This window comes from Trachinotus anak, unplaced genomic scaffold (genome assembly GCF_046630095.1).
Source record: "Trachinotus anak isolate AG129_WGS33_773 ecotype Australia unplaced genomic scaffold, CSIRO_AGI_Tana_v1 ptg000002l, whole genome shotgun sequence".
Taxonomy (NCBI): domain Eukaryota; kingdom Metazoa; phylum Chordata; class Actinopteri; order Carangiformes; family Carangidae; genus Trachinotus; species Trachinotus anak.
The window spans coordinates 4,683,713-4,705,758 of NW_027273853.1; the positions used below are offsets into that span (position 1 = coordinate 4,683,713).

Sequence of the window (22,046 nt, forward strand, 5' to 3'; positions counted from 1 at the left end):
AAGTTGACTGAAATGATAAGTTTGAAGTAGTTGCTACTTCATTTCCTGTCAATCGATTAAAGGTTCTATAAATAAGATTTTAAACAATACTAAAGCAGCAAACAGCTATTTTCTATGTAAAGCTCTAGTGGAGTAACAAAGTCACACCCCCTCTGTGTGTGTTGTAATCTGAGCTTCTCTGTTCTTTGTTTTGGTGTCCAGGATGGCAGCATGTGCATGTTACTGCATGTGAGGCCCTCCCCCACGTTTATATACACATGGGAACTGCCCACAAGTGAGATGACACAATGCAGCAGTCAGAAGGTGAAAGCAACCTTCCAGGATTTCCACCACTGAAGAAAAGTTTTCATCTAAAAAGGCTCAGACAAAGAAAGAGATCAAACCAGAGCACAGGCCTACTGGCTGCAGGGACTAGTGTCTGAAATCCTGGTCAGCTGGTGGCATGTCCAGACCCTCATAAAGTTTTTTAAGTTTTTACCAGCTTCATCAGTGTTATTCACGCTACCAGTCCCAGCAGATAAGTCCAAGGCTCAACAAATGCCAGAGGTGTGGCCAACACATTTGTTTTTCTGATGCTGGTGGTCTAATGAAACACAGTGGCAGTGATGATCGTTTACCGAACCTTTAATATTTTTAACTAAATTAACTGCTCTTCCTGCCACCCGTATTTTCTTTAGTTTTTGATCCAGGCTGCTACAACTCCCAGGAGAAGGCCTCTACAGCCCCAACAGAAAGCATCAATCGATAAAGGCAATAATAAAAAAACACAGACAGAGAGAAGCGGTTTTTGTTGTTTGTCTAACATCATGAGATGAAGGGAGGGGATAAGTGGTGCTGCAGACAGATCAAGTGTCTTCATATTGAGAGGAGAAACCTTTGAACTGAGCAAGAAAGATGGAGAGAAGGGCGAAAGGGAAACAACAGGGAATTGATTTCATCCTCATCTCGAGGCGAGGAGGTGGAGGAGCGTGTACCAAAAGGTTCAGCTAAGAATATGGAGATGAAAAAGAAAGACGTGGAGAGGCAGATTAAGACAGCTGAGGGATGGAGACCAATGGTGAGGTGTGATGTAGCTGTGTGTGTGTGTGTGTGTCCGTATCTGTCCATGTGTTTCAGCTGTACCCACTGAGAGATAGATCAGATTAATGCCCTCCCACACTGAATCACTGGCTCCTGTGTCAGCTGCTGTTCACTTCACATCCAGCATCAATAGAGTCCAATTCAAACTGAAAGCTGCCATTTTCATTTTCAGTAATATTTCCCCTGGTAGTGTGTATTATAGTTTTTTAAGGACCTTTAGCTTTCAACCACACATCTCACTCTTTATCTGCAAGTGTAGTTTGCTCAGTTGTCATGGAGATGGTTGAGTTATCACCTTTAAGGCTGGATTTTCACTTGTATATGAAGGTGTTAGGGTGTAGCTAAAAAGTAACTACTGATCTACGCTCACAGCTACAGGGTTTCCCGCTGCCTTCGGAGTTTATGATGGTTCAACTTTTCCAGCTTGATGCCACAGCTCACTGTGTGACCATGGCAACCACAGAAACCACAAAACCACACCATGGGAAACGAGACAGGAGCCAACCCGGGTTCCCTTAATGATTCACCTCTTCACCAGCAGAGAGGAAACAGATCAGTGAAGAGAAACATCACATTCAGTCAAGTCTGATTACCCGACCTGGAGCGATAAACAATATTTATGACTCTAGTTACCAAAACCTGCTATATTAATCTTCTCATATTACTAATCATTTCCTCTTTTTAAGCTAGGTATATAGCCTGGGGTGTACGGGTTGGTAAAATCAGTGGTAGCCAGGAGCAGTGGTGGCAAAGTTGCTGCTTGTTTTCTCCTGCCCACTGCAGATCTTCCACTTACTGCAACGGCTCTTCTGTTTCACAGTGAATTAATGAACATAAACACAGTGAACGCATCAGGGGCAAACCAAAATAACCTGGATTAGACCTAAGTTATGCAAGTATCTGTACAGGCCAGCGTCTATATCTCTATATCATAAAGTGATTCATTCTGTCAAACTTCATTCACTGATGAAGACTGGAACATGAAAAAGGCCTATAAGTGGGCCCTGAGTTAAGATAATTTAAATGGAATTTCCTGCTCATTGACCATCTTTCATTAAGCACATTTAGCACAATACCCTCTAACTCCAAAGGGAAAATGATACAATATCAGTGATGCATAGGTGATATTCTTTTTCCTGTTATTTGAAAATTAAAAACTGATTTTGTCCTTAAAAAGGTACCATGTTTTAAGATGAGTGGTATGTAAGTAACATTAAACATTAAAGTTGTTCTCCCGACAGCTTGTAACTTGCAGTGACTGACACAGTGTCAGTGGCTGTGCTAATGCAAACTCTTGCTTTGTTCTGACAAGGTTTTGGGTTTATTTTGCCCGCCCCACATCAACACCCAGGTTCCTTAGGTTACGTATGAATTCCTGGCTGTCTGAATCTTTTTTTGTGAGACTGTCATTGGTTCACTGCAGTTCAAGGTGGAAATGATTTTGCTCATTATATGTCTTGTGTTATATGAAAACATCATATGTACAAGGTTAAACACTTGATTAGAGGAGGTCTTTAAAAATAATCAACTGTGAATTCAGCTTTTATTGCACCAAATTCAGCTAGTGACATGTAGATTCAGGCCTACAGGCTGCAGAGGTGGTTTTGTTTTTTCAAAGGTGTGTCAGACTCACCTTTGTAGTAAAACAGACAGAAATCTGCCAGAACGAACCACTTCCTCTTCCAAAGACGCATCCCAGAGCTGTCCTGTAGAGAGAAAGAGGGGTAAAGAGTGTAAGTAATGAATGAATGAATAATGAGATGGAAAGCAGCACAGATTGGAGAGATAACAAGAAAGACTAGACAGAGATCATGCATAGAAAGAGAGAGGGAGTAATGAGAAAGATGATGGGAGAGTTTGAAAAGTAAAGAGACAGAAGGGAGCAGCGATGGATAGAGCAATGAAACGGAAGTAATGAAAGGAAGAGTGAGGTGGATAGGAGCAGGGATAAAGAGAGTGAGGAGGAAGGAGAGGGAAGGTGGGAGCGATCGTTTGTCCTCGTTCGCCGGCTCGCTGGGCCTGCCACTGCTGCTTTACTGCCCATTTCGTCTTTTATGTTTTCTGGCTGATAATGGTGCTGCTTGAAGAGCAGAGGAGAAACAGGAGGGATGAAATCACCTCAAACCCAGATCTGTGAAGCTACAACCAGTGTGTTACCAGTGTGTGGGAATGAGAGGGACTAAATGGCTTCCAGTCCTTTTGGTTGTGATAGTGTGCATCTATGTGTGTGTAGTTGTTTGTGATTACTTGTGTACATGCATGCATAGGTTTACTTGCATGTGAATGTGTGCACGTTCATGCCCCTGCTGGCACTATGCATGGATCCTGGTCACTGGTGCTGTGCATTTAGTTGCGTGTACATTTCTGCTTGTGTCACTGTGCATATCTGTGTGTGTACACCTCTGTGTGTGGTCATTAAAATGTGATTGCTTTGCAGGAACATCGCTCACTTATGTATCTCATATGGAGGCCAAGAGCTTTCCAGTGGGACGATGCCAGCTACAGATAACTTTAAATAAACACAGTCTCCAGTAACAGCCTGTCTGTGATCAACAGCAGGTGCTCTATATTGCCAAAGCAAAAAAAAACAAAAAAAACAAAACTAGGCCGTTGGAGGAAATATTACAAGACTAAAGCTGGAACTCATCCTACTGTGTAAAAGAGACACTGACAGTCTATCAGTCATATCCAGAGGAAGGTACCTGATCAGTCCATTCACATTATCTGGTAATGTCTCATCTCAGCTGTGTCTGTAATTATCTGATAAAATTACCAATATTGTAATTAATGATCAACATACGATATATAAAGAACTATGCTACTCACTTAAATGCTATGAAGTATAGCTCAATTTAGAGGGGAAACAATCAGGCGACTGGTTGATTAGTTGATCGACAGAAAAATTACTGGCAACTATTTTGTTAATTGATTCATCATTTCAGTGATTTTCTCTGGTCCCAGCTCCATTTCTCTGTTTTACATCACTGTACACTGAAAATCTTTGGGTTTTTAATTGTTGGTTTCTGAAAATGTGACCTTGGACCTTTTGGTGGTTTTGACAGGGAATTTTAAAAATGTTCTGGTATATAATATATAATATACATATTATGTATATTTAAGACAATACATATCAACAACTTCTCCTGCAAAAATAAATAAAAAATGGCAGCTTATATATAATTCGATAATAAAAATGATGGTTTTCAGTCTTAGGTCCATCAATTAAGGCTCTTCTTAACACTATGATGTACATTATTTGTTTTTAATGCATGGTCTCAGGACTCCCTGGAAAGCAGTGTTAATAATGAGTGTATTATTATGGTGAAATAAAAATAAAGAGGTTAAAGTTTTGTATTTATGTATTGACATTATAATACCTTGAGTTTCCCTCCTGTTTTCAACCTCAAACCTTAATCTGTCATGTTGATACTACTGTATATAGTATCTGTTTGCAGTTATCTTTTTGCAAGTTTACATGTTATTTAAGTGACACTCTGCTTCTAAAGAGCAGGTTTTCGTAGCCAGGAGTCAGTTCACTAAGGCCTCAGCCCACGACCTTCGTCCAGCATTCAGAAAATATTTTCTGCATGCACAGTAGTTATTCAAAGTCTGAATTTTGGAATATGTCACAATAAAAGGTCAAACTAAGTTAAATGTCTGTCTTGATATGTACTATATGATAGGGTCAGAGTGATGCTAGTGTGTGTGTCCTCACCTGTTTGTACAGCCATCCTCTGACCACCACCGGGACATTGGGGTTCCTCTTAATGGCCTGCTCTCTCTTCCCAAAGCTGTGCACCTTGCCACTGGAGCGGGAGCCCTGCACACACAAAACAGGTGTCGAAGGTTTTCATCTGGTGTAAGAAAACATGATCCAAGACCACAGCAAGATGACAGATGACACTATCGCACAATTCAATCAAGACACACCCATTTTAACTTTGTTTCATAACTTTGTTACCGTTTTAACAACTGTCACCTGAAGCTTGACCTTTCTTGTTTTCCTCAGTTAGTACCAAAATTATATATGATCATAAATACCAAAGTAAAGAAGATTAGAAAGAAAATAGTCTCTCACTCTAAATTAAATTATAAATAAAACAGAGAATCAAATTACTAAATTGCACAAATCCTTCATCCCAAAAATTGATAAACACACTTAAGAGAACCTAACTGCACCAGTACTGTAAAAAGCACCCCCACATTTCTTCAGCAAGTTTTTACACACAGTTTGCCCAGCCGCAAATGTTAGCATTTAGCTGCAGTGCTAAATGGTTAATTATGTATCTGATGACACCAAAGACAATGTGTACTGTTCTAACTGATCTACTGTCTGCAGCAGTGCTATGGTTGAGGAAGCTGACAGCTCTCGCTCTCTTTTTGACTGTCTGGGCCTTTCAGTCTTACTTACAATCTTTTTCCTGCTCTAACTGTTGCATAATTACAGCCATTATTTGAGCACGGACAACATGACAGTGCAAGCCGTGGTCACTATAACATTTATTGGCATCTGTGGACTGTCATGTAGAAAAGTGGGCTGTGACCTGCAGATCACTGGTTCAACTGCCACACAGTCACCTGCTGAAAAGTCTGGGCAGTGAACCTGAACGGCACCAACAAAGAGAGGGGGGCAATAACTCCCAGAATGCTTCACCGTCAGCAGCAACAGACTCTGGTAGTATGGAAAAAATAGCCAGTGTATGTGTCACCACTAACTGGTGCTTCAGTATTTCAGCTCAGGTTTCAATAGGTTCAATATTTGAGCAGTGTAACCAGGGTCAGGACACTAATTACTTTAATGAACTCATATGCATTATATATATATATATATATATATATATATATATAAAATCTATTATCATGACCTGCTGATCCTGTGCAGGATCACTGCAGAGCCTCTCAGCTCCCACTGGGGGAGAGCAGGGCCGGATTAACAAACACTGGGGGCAACAGTATGATGCCACAGTTGATGCCCCTGTGTCACCCACTCTTTGTGCATTGTGTGTACGATATGTGCAGGTATGTGAACTTATCTAAATGCACCACGTACTAAAGGCCTTATAAAAGAACAAGATTTATTTGAGGTGCCACCTTAAGGTGAGACTCTGCAGCTTTTGTCTTGCAGCTGCAAAATTATACTAAGGAGGAAAGACTTTGACACAAGACTTCACTTTTCTTCTAATGTGACATCCATTGTGATGCAAATGGGTGATTTGACTGAAAACACCTGAACCTAAAGCAAATAAAATCCGACCAGACACAAGAGAATCATGGTTCACACAGAGAGGCTCCAGTCAGCTGGTGGATTTGAAATTATACAATGGTGTTTGAAGCTGTACTCCAACTGAAGAGTTCTGAAAGTTCTCAAGAACAGATTTATGTATAAAGATGAACTCAAACTACATCCCTGCTATTATTGACGGCACTGGTCATGTGACACTGCTCAGCCGATCACTACAGCTCTGAGTCAGCCAGTGAGATACAGAAGAAAGAGAGAAGGACGCATTAAAGCCATTCAGTTGTTAATATGTGTTGCGTTGGAGTTAACCATGAAGAAGACACTTTTTATTTCATTTCATTTCATCTATATGTATGTATGTATGTATGTATATATATATATATATATATATATACATATATATATATAAAACCAGTATATACAGTGTATACAACCTGGCACAAGGGAGCAACTTTTTGTTATTATTTATTATTTTATGGAAGAATCCAGTTATTGTTGATTCTGTGATGAAGATTCAGCTGAGTCAATAGAAAGATAACTGAGGTCTATTAGAGGTGTTTAACTGTTTGATAGTATTTGCTGCTGTTCCTGCCCACTGAGCTATAATTGTGACAGCTGTACAAAGGCTCTGACGTTGATTCATCTCTCATTACACACATTTAAGAGCTGCACGGGTGTTGGCTGTCTCTCTCTCAGCAAACCATGACGTTCTGGCATTATTATTGTGTTGTTGTGTTGTTGTGTTGTTGTGTTATTGTGTTGTTATGTTGGTGTGTTGGTGCATCCCTGCCTGCTGTATAAGCCAGCAAACATACACTGCATGCACATATTCATGAAATATCATTACACTATCCTCTGTTCTAAAAACCTTTGAAGACAGACAGCTCCCCCTGGCACTGCGCACACACACACACACACACACACACACACACACACACACACACACACACACACACACACACACACACACACACACACACACACACACACACACACACACACACACACACACACACACACCAACCGCCACCTCCCTCACTCTGTTATCATAATAAAAGATTTGGTGTGACGGCTGCATGAGTGTGTGTATGGACTGGCAGCAGCACTGGGAGGCTTTCACAGCTGGAAAACAGCAAACACACTCACTAATTAGAGGGAAGCTGTTAAGCCAAGCATGATGCAAAGACACAGAGCGGCTCCCACACTGTCACACTGGAGCCCCTCATCTGTAAATATACAGTAGGTGTATGTATGTCCGTGCATATTTAATATGTTTGTCTCTGCCTGTATGTTTGTGTCTGCAAATATATGTGTGCGTGTGTGTGTGTGTGTGTGTGTGTGTGTGTGTGTGTGTGTGTGTGTGTGTGTGTGTGTGTGTTTGTGCGTGTGTGTGATGCAGTGGTCTATTTTTAGGCTGGGGGTAATTCTGTGGAACAGACTGTGGTCCCTGCTGCAAAGTAGCACTCTGTCTTGTAGGTGAGCCACTCAGGGTGTAGAGCAGCTATTTGTTACATTAATGACTCAGGATCAGACAAACCTAAAAGCCTAAAGAGCCCTGCCTGAGACCTGTGGGTTGCCGGTTCAAATCCCCAGCCAGACGAGAATTATCTGGGAGGGTGAGGTAATCAAACAAGAGCGGTACATTTCCCCCCTCCCTTTAGAAAACTGTTTGAGGTGTATTTACACTAGACACCTAATCCCAGTCTGTTCAAGTGGATCTGATCAGTGGATAACAGCAGCTGAGAGCAGGGGAACACGGTAGCTCAGTCAGTCTGGGTTATTCTTACTGAAACAATCACCCAGTTCATGATTCATACATTTTATATGATTTTGATCATTGGTAAAATCATTTTTTAAGAAAAAATGTCCAACATTATTTAGTTCAAGCTTCTCAAATGAGACAATTTCCTGCTCTGTGTTTTATACTAATGTAAATACAACTAATTAATATCATTAATGCTAACGTAAAGTGAATATCACTGGGTTTTTGAATGCTGTCATTGTAAACCACTGCAGAAGAAGCAAGCTCAACAAGATGAGGTAAATAACTAATTTGAAAATGTTGTTGGAAATCATGCTGGACATACAGCATCTGTTCAGTCCACACAGATCTGATCTGACCTCATGATTGATACGGTCTCTCTCTTTCCACTGCATTTCACTGTGATCACAACACCAGTTCCACCTCAGCCAAGCGTAAAAACCTTTTTTTGCCATATTTCAACTTTTTTTTCAAAATGTTTGGCATCTCTAAATCCACAGAACAACAGGCAGCTGGAAATGCACGTTATTCAGAGTCTTGGAGATTGTGATGGGATTTTTTCTTTTTCTTTTTTTTACACTTTGTAGACCAGCGGTATTTAATTAAAATTCAAAGAGGTCCAGTAGAGCGAAATTCCCTATAGCCAAGGCCTGGAAGGTTGGGGGGAGAGGGTTAAAGTGGAGGAATTATAGCCATCACAAGACAAAGGACTGGAGGGGTTATAAATAACTTCTCTAATAAACATTATTAGAATTATTAAATGTTTTTAATCTCATTTCAAGGAAAATAAACGCTGTAATAAGTATTAAGTATATAACAGAGCTTTTGAAAAATGTGCATGTTAAAATGAAGTGCTTCATTTTAAAAAAATGAAATTAAAAAATGTAGCTTGATTTTCCCTTTTTTTTCCTTTCTCTTTCTTTCCCTCTTATCTCCCATGTTTCCCACTTATTTCTCCATAGTTGTCCATCGTCTCATCTAACTGACTGACTCCAGTCGCAGTGATTGGTTGAGTAGCATCATGTGACAAGTAACATAAAGGCTAGAAAAACTGCACCTGTTGAAATAGAAACGCTCTGTAAAAATGTAATAATTCTCAATCATTTAAAGGCTGTAGGTCCTGGTCCATATAGGACAACAATCTGCCTACTTGTGACCTCTGCTACAGCCCAAATGGTTAACTGTAAAAAACTGATGGACTAATCAGTAATGAATTTACTTGCTGATCTAGCATATTTCCCATGATGAATCGATATATTTGACGAGATACTGTGAGTGAAATGTTTGATCTGCTGATGGTGCTGGATGAAAAGTCAGAGGATCATCAAAGTCATTAGGATTCATCTTTGGATAACACCATGGACACCTCTACCAGATTTAATGGCAGTTCACCAGCAGTTGTGGAGATAGTTAAGCATGGAGCAAGGCGATGGACCGACAGACCCCGGAGCTGTGCCGCTAGCGTGGCTTAGAGACGGCCTAATTCAAGACTTTGAAGGTCGGGGTCAGGAACACAATGTGATGAGAGAGGTAAAATCCTTCAGCAAATGGATTTTCAAATGTGAGCTGCTCAGCACAAGGAGTCTCCTCCTCATCACTGTGTTCAACTGTGTGAGTGTAAAGCTTGCCAAACTGAACAAAATCAAAAACCACAATAGCAGAAACAGAAAAATAGCAGGATTACTGATTTTTAAAAAAGTGTGTTGGTCAGACTGAAGCACATGACAGCAATAGGGGGCAGGAGCTTTACCTTAATGGGAGTAATTAAAGCAGTTTTTCCTACCTTTACCCGATCATTGACCAACAAAGTGTTGGGTAATCATTCGTTGTGGAACGTGTTGGTTTAAATGCTCAAAGCAGCACTTACTGTTAATGAGCCGACAAAGCTACTTTAAAATATTGAGGCAGGGAACCGAGGAGGCAAACTGGGACCCAGAAGGATCTCCTAAATGACACCGGCTTTGATAAATCCCAAAGACGTTGTGCTGAGCAGAACATCACTAAATATGCATCCAGCGACAGAGAACACAAGCACTCAAAGGAGAATAGTGACACATAACTTGTGGGAGAAATGGGATGATTTCTGCCTCAGCGCTCCCTCTGATGATGTGTCAGAGGCGGAATGAATGTGACTTACTCAAAATGTGGATTCATTTCTTGATGCAACGCATAGGGGGACACGAATGACTCATCTTTCCTCTGAGACAAGAATTCTTTTGTTTAGAGTTTTTCTTGCCAGAATGAGGCCTCCGCGCTATTTCCCTGCTGTTCGATGGCAGGGGTGATGAGCCAGAGCACCTGGGAGGGCTGCGGGCCAGGAAAACAAGAGGCGTGGAAACGGCAGCAGGCCATTGTGATAGATACCCTGTCATCTCTGTGCCGCACCCGGTGACACATGTTCAATCTTAGTCCCGCCGCACCTGTTGATAGGGTCGGATGAGATTTCACGCCACTGTGGAGCTGTGCATGTGAGTGAGAGGGAGTGTGACATATAGACTGAGAGAGAGCAAAGTGACAAGGAGAAGAAAGTGGGCCAAGGAAAACGAGAGGAAAAATGAATGAACAAGACTATCTGGCCATCTTTCCCAATCGCAAGTAATATAACCTACCTGAGATCTGCATTTGGAAGCTGAACGTTGAAACGTTGAATTCGTCAGCATCGCTTACACTGATTCGCTTCAGTGAATTTCATTATTTTGGCAGCAACAGCAAATTGCCTGAGCCAATGACAGCTTGAAGGACAGTAAGACAGGGTGAAGAGTGGAGAGAAAAAGTAAAGGCTCCAAAACAAATCTAACTGTGTCTTGTTTTATTGTAGCTGTCACCATCGGTTGATGCTGGAAAGTGTGTGTGGGTTATGTCCTAGAGTTGATATGAGTGGTGAGATAAAGCAAACCTGACACAAGCCACATTTTACTTCAGCATAAAAAAATCTGCAATGTGAATATAACCAAATATAGACAAAGACAAGGCCAAAGAAAAAGCAAAAGAGAAGCAGAGATGGAAGATAAACTGTAAAACTGAAACCAAATCTATTTATCACTGAGGTTTATTGCTTGTGTCGGGAACGCACTGAAAGGTTCATCAATCTGTAATTAGCTGCATGTTGTAAATAATTTATAAAATATGCACTAATCTCACACAAGACAAGTTGTTGTTAGAGACTTAAGAGACTGACAGAAAATGTTAAAAACAATGCAGCCCTCTATGTTAAAACGGTCCCTCTGTTCCTGTATGACAGACAGGGAGCAGCCTGTTGTAATTACATCAGACCTACCTGCCCGTCTCTGAACCCTGCTTTAATCAACCTACAACTACGCTGAGCCCACTGCCACCGACCCTCCTCCTCTTTCTCCAATTCAGCCTCGTGCCCTCATTCCTGCCAGTCTGTTCTGGATCACGGTCAAACACAGAAGACCTCTGAACCCCCATTCATCATAATCACCATCCAGCCTCCACAGCTGGCATGAGTCAGCTGAAAACAGCAGCTAACCAGGTCAGTCAGTGGTGAGGGCTTCTGTACTGCTATTAAAGCTATAATATGTAAGTTATCCACATGAAAAAAATTACTACACCTTTGTTATATATTTTGTTAAATTGTGTACTTACATTATCCCAAATGTTTACAGCAATTTTGAGAGAAATCTATTAACAGTCTGTTTCATTTGGTCCCCTGTCAGTGATGTCATATCCCCTATGTGCATGTGTCAGGTCAAAATTGACTTTAAGGATATACTATTTTTTCACCTTGGTTGTTTTCAGCTGTATTTTAACCAGAGGAAGGATTTTAGTCCTTGGATGTCTGGATCTTAAGTTATCAAAGAAGAAAGCAAATGTTAGACAGTTCAGTTCCCAGATTCTCCAAGACGTCCTTTGTCCATCAAAGAGCTTTGATGAATTGCTGGTTTTTAAAGTGAAATTGCTTTATTTGATGTTTCCACCTGTTTTAAACCTCTGGTCTGCTTCTGATGAAGAGGAGGACACCTCTGTGGATAATTCGGCTGCTGTTAAAAACCTGAATGTCTGGATCACAAGTTATCAGAAAAATAATCAAAAAAAGCTTAACAGCAGTCTCAGTTCCCAACACTTCTCTGATGTCCAGAGCCTGCCGACACTGGAACACTGACTTTAAATGTGAAGCTGCTTTATTCAATATTTTTCCCAGTTCAAATCAACCTGGGCTGTTTGTTTTGGAGAGAAGGAGACCTCCGTAGAAAAAAAAACCCTGAACGACTGACACTGAAGGAATCCAAACCTGGAGAAGCTTATGGCAATGGTGGGGAAGACAACAATGCCCATGATCCCAGGCTAAATGCAGTTTTTTGTTATTGTTTTGATTGAGAGACTCCTAGCAGCAGAAGTTACACGCTGTGTGTTTAAGACTTCTCATATACTGTGGATCTAATGTGAACATGGAAACAAAGAAGAGCAGGAGACAGCTGGATATAATCATTTAAGATAACTGGGGTTAAACGCCAAACCAGAGCAAAATAAAGCAAGACGTGATGTTAATTCAGTGTTTTAAAGGTGACCGTGTTTACTAGCTGAAGCACCTCAGGCTTGACTCCCCGCTGTTTACAGAGCCTGATGGCAGAGGAGCATCTGTCAGCTTCAGGGCTAAGACAGTGTCAGAGGACTGTGAGGGTCTGAGACTCATTAAAACAGTGTGCTGTGTTCAACATTTTAACAGCAGTTACCACATTAGTCCATTTGACTTCACCCATCAAAACAATTAATGTTAGCATACAAGACCAGCGCTGAGCTGACTGTTAATTCTCTGCTTGCCTCTACACTGTCTTTTATGTTTGCATTGTGACCATTTGCTCCTTGAGAAACAGGGATATTAATTAATTAGATGATGATACAATGGATCTGTGCAACTTTTGACAACTGATGTAATGTCGAAGTAAAGTCGATTTACTCTCTTGTCACTTGCTCTCTACTCTACACCCTTCTGTCTCTTTAAACCAACATTAAACCCTGGATGATAACTGACCTCGTTATGTCAGTTTTTGTGGTGATTTACTCTCCTGATACAGATATGACTCTAACCTTTGCAGCTCTGCTTGGAGACTGAAGAATTTAAACATGCTCTGCCATTGCAAGTATTTCATCAACTACTTGGTCTGTGTGACAAGGCTCAATGTTAGAGAATGTCTCAACAACCTGAGTTCATATTTAACACTTAAAGGCTTTATTTACTGCCTTTAAAGAGCCTCTCATCACTGGGTAAAGTCACCACCATGTGGCAGTGACTGAGGTGCAGCTGCAGACAGTTTTCTGACAGAACAACACTCAATAATTTCATTTAAATCAAACTACACCCATCCTATGAAACTGCATTATTAATATGCACACACGTACACAACTATCATAAAATCACATATTGACTGACACACACACCCCTGGTTTATCTCCCATCTGTCCCCAAATTAGCCCCCATCCTAACATATGACAATGAAGCAGCTATACACACACACACACACACACACACACATACACACACACACACAGGCTAACCTTAGAGGCAGAGGTGGTGTCCACAGTGGAGGAGGTGATGGCGGTGGAGGCCTCGCTGATGGTGGTGCTGGAGAGCTGCTCACCGGCCGGTTTGGACATCATACGAGCACCCTGCGGCCTGAACAACAGCAACAACACACACACACACACACACAAGGGTAAGCACACCTTTTTCAAATTTGGTATAGCATTTATGAACATGGGTCAGTACATTATGTCACTCTTTTTCTTTTTAGAACTGGGTGGCTGGGCCTATTATCCAGCATTGCAGTCATGGTTATGCCCACCAGAGAGAGAGAGAGAAAGATGTGTGGCTCTAAATTTCTTTCCACTCATGTTTCACAATCATCTCCAGCTTTATTGTAGGGGAAGTCTCAGTCTGACTCTGTACTGATATTTTCTTGTCATTGTGATTATTACACTGTGTGAATCACAGCTTATTATCATCAGGCCCATTTCGAGGAGATGGAAGTAAAATAACTAAGAGGAAGAGTCAGGACAGAGAATTGTCTGGAGGCAAAGAACAGATTAAGATTTACTTTTGGAGTTCAGGTTAGAATCAGAGTGGGCCTTTATTTGAGATGGTTAAAGGTCCCATAATTTACAAATTTTCAGCGTTTCATTTTTCAGTGTTGATCTCCATCAGAAGATATATTTGTGGTTTTAAGAACCAAAAACCATCTCAGTGTAATTTTACATCTCCTCTCTCCGGCTTCTCTCTGGAGCTCGAGTAACAACAGGTCAGTCAGCCAATCAGAAGAGAGGATCTGAGTCTCTCTTCTGATTGGCTGACTTTTTTTCTGAGTGATTTATTAAAAATATGACAGATTTCAGGTAAACACTCAGAGAAACCAAATCCTGCAAGGTTGGATGATGGGTCCAGGTGGGCGGGGCTTGGGGCAAGGCTCAGAGTGGTGACTGTTTTGTTGTGACATCACAAAGTTACAGAATTCCTGATGGCTGGTTTTAAGGCTCAGTGTCTGAATACAGGCTGTGTGCATTTCTCTGTGGACTGAGGCTTTGATACTTTCACAGTATTAATATAGAATCTAGACCTGCTTTATAATCAAAAACATATGGACATCTACCTTTATACAATATTGGACCTTTAAGGTTAGGGTAAGGGTCTAGGGAATGCATTATGTCAATGAGTATCCTCAAAATGAAAATAAGTATGTGTGTGTGTGTAAACCAGACAGCCAACATCTGACGGTGAGGCAGGTGAATGACCTGAAGGTAGGATGTCCTTAATTTTCCCCCTGTCCCCACAGCACACACCTTGGAGGGCAATGAATAAAATCTCTCCTCTGTGTATGTGTGTGTGTGTGTGTGAGTGAGTGTGTGCGTGCGCGCACTCAAGATCTATTTTCCCTTCACACCCTCAGGTTAGTGCAGACCTATTACCTTAGATGACCGTTTCACAACAGGAGGCTGATAAATAGACTCACAAACCAGATTCACAGCAGAAAAATAAAAGAGCACACAGCAGCAGACTGCATTAGTGTATTCAAAAAGATAAATTAGCACCAGTCTCTACACTGAAGTTTTCTTTAAATTATTTTTGATGCTTTAAAAATGAGTTGTGCACTGGATCAAAATCTGTTTTATGTTTTATGATGAAAATTTGGAAGCATTTTCATGGCACTAAGCCTTTTATGCCTCAGAGAGAAACAGATAATATGGGGAGTTGGGAGGGGGGTACTGGTGATAGACTACAGTCTCAAAGCAGGGACATCACAGAGGAATGCTGAGTCAACAACTTTTGAAGAATTTTGCCCTAATTACCCCGAATTATGTAATTAAATAAGTTAATGTGTCTGAACAGCCTTAGTGATCCATTTCAACGTCTATTTCCCCTACAGATTGGGCAGATTTTGGAATTTGATTATTATGAATCCAGAAATCCAGATCTGATCTTCTTCATCAGACATAAGTAAGTTTGGCCTCAGGGCAATTTTTTTCTAATTCATTAGATGGCGGCCAGAACATAATCACAGGCTAATTTAAGAAATTGATTGATAAAAATGCAACTGGAATTTGTTGCTGTTCACATGTATGTTGCTGTGGCCAACAGTTACTTATTATACGTTTGACTGATTTACAGACATGGTGTTTTTTTTTTTATATTCATCGTATATCCGCTATTTCAGGGGTCTGTCAAGCAAGCAACAGGACCTTTGGAACTTCCTGTCACAACTTTTTGGAATAAAAGCTCACAATAACTTGAGACAAAGCATTGCTGCAAAAAAAAGAAAACAGAACTAGAATTACCACCTCACAGTTAAGCAGTGCTGTGCACTGGTTGTATGCCTCCACCACTCAGACTAGTTTATCCACAGTATACTAAAAAATACTAAACATTTGTGTGGAATAATTGTATAAATAATTGCTGTGTGAAGTCTTGAGTAAATGTTAAAAAGTTTTGTGTGGTCACACTGGCCTTGACCTTTGACCTTCACCGCCTATATCTAATCAGCTCATCTTAGTCCAAGTGAACATTTACGTTAAATTTATAGAAGTTCCTTCAAGGTGTTACTGAGGTATCGTGTCCACAAGAAAGGGATGGATGGACAATCCAGCTCTGACTGTCGCCAGTATAGAGTCAAAAAAAGCAAACTTCCTTGTGCTTTTATTTTATAAGCAAAGTCAATAAGAGGAAGTGATTCTTGGGTAACTGTTGCTGCCATGATGGAGATCTATTTCAGCACCAGGTGCTTTGCACTGACTACAGTGTAGGCCATGGACTGATGTGAGACTATTAGTGTCTGTCATTCAGTCTCAACATGGATAAAAGTATAATAAGCATCTTCAGATGGGGGGAGATTCTCTATTTGGACATTATAGCTAAAAGTGTGACCATCAGTCTAATATTGTAAGATTAAAGAAAAAAATCTGATAATCAAAATAATCTGAAGTTGCTAAGCACTGTTTTATATGTGGTCATTTCTGGGTTAAAGCCTCCCAAATCTCAATTTATAGTAACCAGCACGTAACAACCTTGTTTTCAGACTGACTGCCCTGCACTGTCAGGTTATCCAACAGTTCATGAATAGGTTTCATAAACCAAAAAGATGACATAACTTTTTCGGCCCACAGAGGACCATGCAGCCATTATTAACACAAATAAAAGCATGTCACACCACAACACTACTGGACAGTGGCACAATAGAGTGAGGTATCAATGTGAGCAGTGTGAGGCCAGAACAGGTTGTACAAACAGCTACAGAGCTACGTCACCTGTGATCACAGGACTGAATGAACGAGCTCCACAAAACAAACTATTCAGGGATCAGTGACAACAGAGTTATTTTTTTTACACTGACGCCCAGACCTTTCTGAAAACATACTGTACAGTGGTTTCATGAACCGTGTTCTACTATACTATATACTACTACTATACTAAACACAATCATAGACCCAGGTCTGAGTTCAGGTTCAAGGTTCAACCTCTCTGTTCAGGGGTTTGCTTTTCAGTCTGAGACACGCTGCTAATCTTAGACTGGTTTTCAACAGGTGCCTCCCACACATACATAAAGTGATTTATGTGCACAGCTCACAGCGACACCCAACAAACGTCACCGCGAACAGATGCACTCACCGGCTACTATAAAAAATGAACAATCTTTTCTACTGCTTGCTCAGCTTTTGTTTCACCACAGTTTTCAAAAAACACTCACTGGACGTCAGGTTCTTATTTATCTTATAGGCAGGCAGTATGTCTTGGTTGATTATGTTGTTTCGGTTTCCAAGGATACAGCATTGTACAGCATGAAAGCCTTTAAATTCTTTCGCAAACACAGCTCCACAGCTTGAACAACAACACAATAGACAGATTTAACTGCACATTACTGATGCTGATAATCAAACATACTGGGTTCTTGTTAGAAGATGAATTATCAGCTCCCCTGAGGCGCAGAAGTCTGAATATTTCGTCCTGTGTCAACGAGGTTATGATAACTGGATTAAATGTTCGACTGTTTAAACCGCCTCCATTAAATGAGAGTTTTGACTGGTTCTCGTACTTGACTGTGCGTCTTCAATGAGTGTCCATCATACACAGATCAAACACATTACACCAAACTCCTGACTGAATGAGCGCTCAACTAATAAATTTAATTCCACATTTTGGTATTAAAAATGATAAACCAACCATTTAATCTTTTATTATTATTTCACTGTCATGTTACAGAAACACAGACAGATGAATCTCACAAAGTTGGACTTTAGTTAAGTTACTGTTGTCAGGGGCTTTTTTATGACTACTCTCTACTGTGAATGACATCTAAATATTATATCTAAAGAGCAGTTCAGGTTTAACACACACACACACACACACACACACACACACACAACTCAGACATCAAATCCCATCAGACGTGACTGCCTGCTTGCTGGCTACGCTCAGTGTCTCTTTGCACGATGACAGCCCCGTCATTGCTGCTGTCGTACTGTGGTGAGACAGATGAGACAGATGAGACGTTCCACACTGGATCTTTAATTGTCAGTGGGCTGACACCAGGCGGAGTATATGTATAAATTTGTCTGATTAGTTTCAGAGGGGAAAACACTGGCAATGTAATGCATTCCTTCATGCAAGAACCAAACCTAATTACCTAGAGCTATGTTTCTCTGTTACACACGCCTCTATCTTTTTTCAAATAAATATTTTAAGCAATTTTATTTCTGCAAACACAATTGACTGTGTCAGAGGCTTCTCTTTTACTGAAGACTGCTCTTTCAGTTAAAAAAAAACAAGAAAACAAAAAAGCTCTAATTGGTTTGATTTAAAGGTCCCATATTTTACACTTTTTCCAATGTTTTATCTGAAGTGTTGATCTCCATCAGAAGATATATTTGTGTTAAGAACCAAAAACTATCTCAATGTAGTTTTACATCTCCTCTCTCAGGCTTCTCTCTGGAGCTCTAGGAACAACAGGTCAGCCAGCCAATCAGAAGAGAGGCTCAGATCCTCTCTTCTGATTGGCTGACTGTTTTCTGAGTGAATACAGGCTGTGCGCATTTCTCTGTGGACTGAGGCTTTGATACTTCCACAGTATTAATGTAGAACCGAGAACTGCTTTATAAACAAAAAAGATGTGGACATGTCACTTTATATAATATGCGACCTTTAAATATATATGTGAAATAAACTGAAATTTTGGTCTCTTATAAAGAAGATTCTGTTGTAAGGTGCCGTCCTCCCTGTATTTCTCACTTGACTGACTGGACTCTAATCTCTGCCCTCAAAATTACAGACTGCAGTGCAGCACATCAACACACCCAGCAGTTCCGGTACACTACCAACATCTATCTACAGATGCATAATGTAAATCTCTTAGATGTGGTGTGGGTGGGTTGAGAGAGTGAGAGAGAGAGAGAGAGAGAGAGACATTAGCTCTGTTTTCATTCTCCTGTCAGGAGAATTTCATGCAAACTTTTGAAAGGTCAGGAACTATTAAATGTAAATTAGATGCATTTTCATCAAAGTCAGAGTCAAAGTAATGTATTCACTGCAAAGAACTGATTTTAAAAAATGACTGGTATCAGTGAAAGTTATTGTTCTTTAAAAAAGAGCTAATGTTGAGCATATTTATGCTTCCCAAAAAGGAAAACATAGACAGACACTTGCTATTTTGAATCACTAAAGTGACCAATAATTAGAGATGGAGACTGAAAGAGAGATGAAGAAAGAGATTTCTTCACAGAAATATTCATAAACCAGAGAAAGTAGACTTTTACTTTGTAGTATACAAGGCTCACTTCCTCTGTCTGCCACGAAGGACACAGATTCTACTGGGAGTTTCCAACGTGACTTTCTATAGGAGTTCAACTGACTTCGCTGAAGAAGAAAGCAGATTCTGAAACTCAGTCTTGAGGGACACAATTTAGCCTTTCAGTGTCAGCTAGCGCTCACCCAGGATGACTGAAGACCTTTCTTTTCCTGAACTAATTCATATGTAACAAAGTTCCTGGAGGTTCAGAACAACACAAAGCACTCATTCACTTCAAAGGCCCAAAGAGCATGAGGTTGTTGGTGGTAAACTGTTTACCTCTTTGCAGCAAACAGGGAGGAAGAAGAGAGAGAAACACAAAGGGACACACTGACAGAAAACCAGAGGAAGCTATGAGACAGGGGACACAGAGGGACAGCAAAATAAGTGATAACCCACTATACCACAACCTGCCAAAGTGAAGAGTAACTCAACATCAAAATTATACTATATCCCTTTATTTAAACCCTGCTTTCATTACTGATTTTTCAACTACTTACAAATCTTTTTTATATTTCATGGTGATTTCAGTCTACTGGCTGATTTCAAAACCAATTCAGACCATTCTCACTAAGCCAGCAAAGCTCTCTGAATCAAACTGAAACTAATTTACCTGAGAGAACGAGAGATGAAGAAAAAAAGAAGAAAAAGGGAAAAGATGACGAGACTGAGTGATTCAAGACTGACAACACGAAAGGAGACTGAAACACCCCACTAAACAACTTCAGCTCCATCTGTGTTTTAGCCCCTCTGTAGAGTGCTTTTATTGTGAAAGAGGAGCAACAAAAAGTGGTGGTGTCCCTACTGGTTTCATAATTTTCCACTGTGTATAAAAACAGTGCATGACTTCACCATAGCCTGTAAATAAATGTAAATAAACGTAAGATGGACATAGCTTCTGTGACGTCACCCACAGGTTTCTGGTTTCTCATACTGCGTCTCAAATCAGATACTTCAGTCAGTACACTCAAATGTAGTACACTGTGTACACAGTATACTCACTGCTGTAGTGTGTGAAGTTCAACAGGGTAGTGTCGTCCCAAATCAGATACTGCCGTTTCGCACTCACTGGAAATGACAATGTGACTGTAACTGTCGCCGTAGAGACCAAAATTGTTTTGTGTACCAGGCCGTTAACATGTTCAGCCTCTCAAAATAAGTCTTTAGTTACTTGCTGTTTATCATTCTGTCCATGCCCATGTCTTACTTTATTCTGGCAGTCTACTTTAAATGTTGTTGTTTATTATATATTTGTGTAATGTGTCAAAATCTGATAATAACATACTTTTAAAAATGGATTAAACATCATAACCTAAGTTGGCTGCCATTCAAATTATAATTTTTTGTCGACTCCACACTTACTCTTAGGGTAAGTATTGTCCTTCTGGTACCACCAACAAGGAGAACCGACAATGAGTGTCTGATTGTGTAACTAGAAAAGACATCACATTTCTAGTTTGGGTGACTGCACTGTGAGACATCATTCAATAAGTCAACGTGAGGCAGGTTTAAAAATCATACTCTGGGATTTTACAAAGCAGTTCCAGTGGAGCAGCTTTGAATTAAGTACATTGCTCAAGGGCACGCTGATTATAGTTGATACAGTAGAGGCACAAGCTTGATTTGCTTTATTTCCCTGCCAAGATTTGGTCTTATTATTCAAACTATAAAATAACCCGTTACAATCCAGCACTTCTGACCTTTAGGCGATTAGCACAACCAGACAAAATGAGCCCAGTTTAAAATGATTTACTCCCTTTCTATGTATGACACACACAGTAACATTCTGGGCATGTGATGTTGCTGGTTATTCTGATTAGAAATCAACAACATCTTGAAGATGCAGCAATCTGATATTACAGTATAAAGTACCACAGAATCCACCGCTGGCCAATCAGAAAACAGGCATCAACAAAGGCATTTGATAAACAAAAACAATCATGAAGATCAGTAATTACAAAATGAAACATGCAATCTTCCATGCGTCCATTGCACGCAACATAAGACAATGCAGGCAGCGATGCAGTGATGTATAATAATCTGGATAAATCTGTCACTCCGAAGCTTGACCTATACCAGAGACTAATCAGAATTACTGCCTTGTGGTTGGTATTCCACTGCCAATCTGTCAAGTAGCAGAATATATGGTCACAATCTCCCCCTCTGTTCCTGAGTTACACTGAATAATGCCCAGAAGGGTTTTTGCAGAATATCATGATGTCACAGCAACGTTGACCTTTGACCATGTGGATCTAAAATTCTCACTTCATCATTTTATCCTATTAGGCAGTTGTGTTAAATTGTGTCATAATTAGCGTAAGAATTTGTTGACCTTGACCTTTGACTTCTAAATTCTGCTCAGTTCATTCTTGAGTCTAATGGTGCTTTCACACCTGCATATTTTAGTCTGGTTAAATCAAACCCTGCTTCGTTTTCTCCCTTGCTGTGGGCAGGTGTGGAAACAGTTACCACACTCAGGTGCGGACAAAAACAATCACACCGTGACCCATTTGAAGAGTGTTCTCCAATCCCAAATGAACTTTGGAGCAGTTCATTTTTGTTGTGAAAGAGTTCTGCACTTGATCCGATCCCACCAGCAGGTGAACTTACAAGTTTGAGCTAGATGCTGAGACATGACATTAGCATGTCGTTGTACATCCTCAACATCAGCTCC

The 22,046-nt window shown here is 40.4% G+C and overlaps 1 protein-coding gene across 15 annotated transcripts in view; it reads right to left on the reverse strand.

The window, feature by feature from the left end:
• plekha7a (pleckstrin homology domain containing, family A member 7a) overlaps positions 1 to 22,046 on the reverse strand; it is a 153,728-nt gene that overhangs the window by 36,256 nt on the left and 95,426 nt on the right. For all 15 annotated transcript variants that reach the window (XM_071491647.1, XM_071491690.1, XM_071491608.1 and 12 more), the window contains 3 exons: positions 13,602 to 13,719; positions 4,796 to 4,900; positions 2,714 to 2,786 (listed from right to left, as the gene is read on the reverse strand). In XM_071491647.1, coding sequence (XP_071347748.1) covers positions 2,714 to 2,786; positions 4,796 to 4,900; positions 13,602 to 13,719 — 296 coding nt within the window. The remainder of the gene's footprint in view (positions 1 to 2,713; positions 2,787 to 4,795; positions 4,901 to 13,601; positions 13,720 to 22,046) is intronic.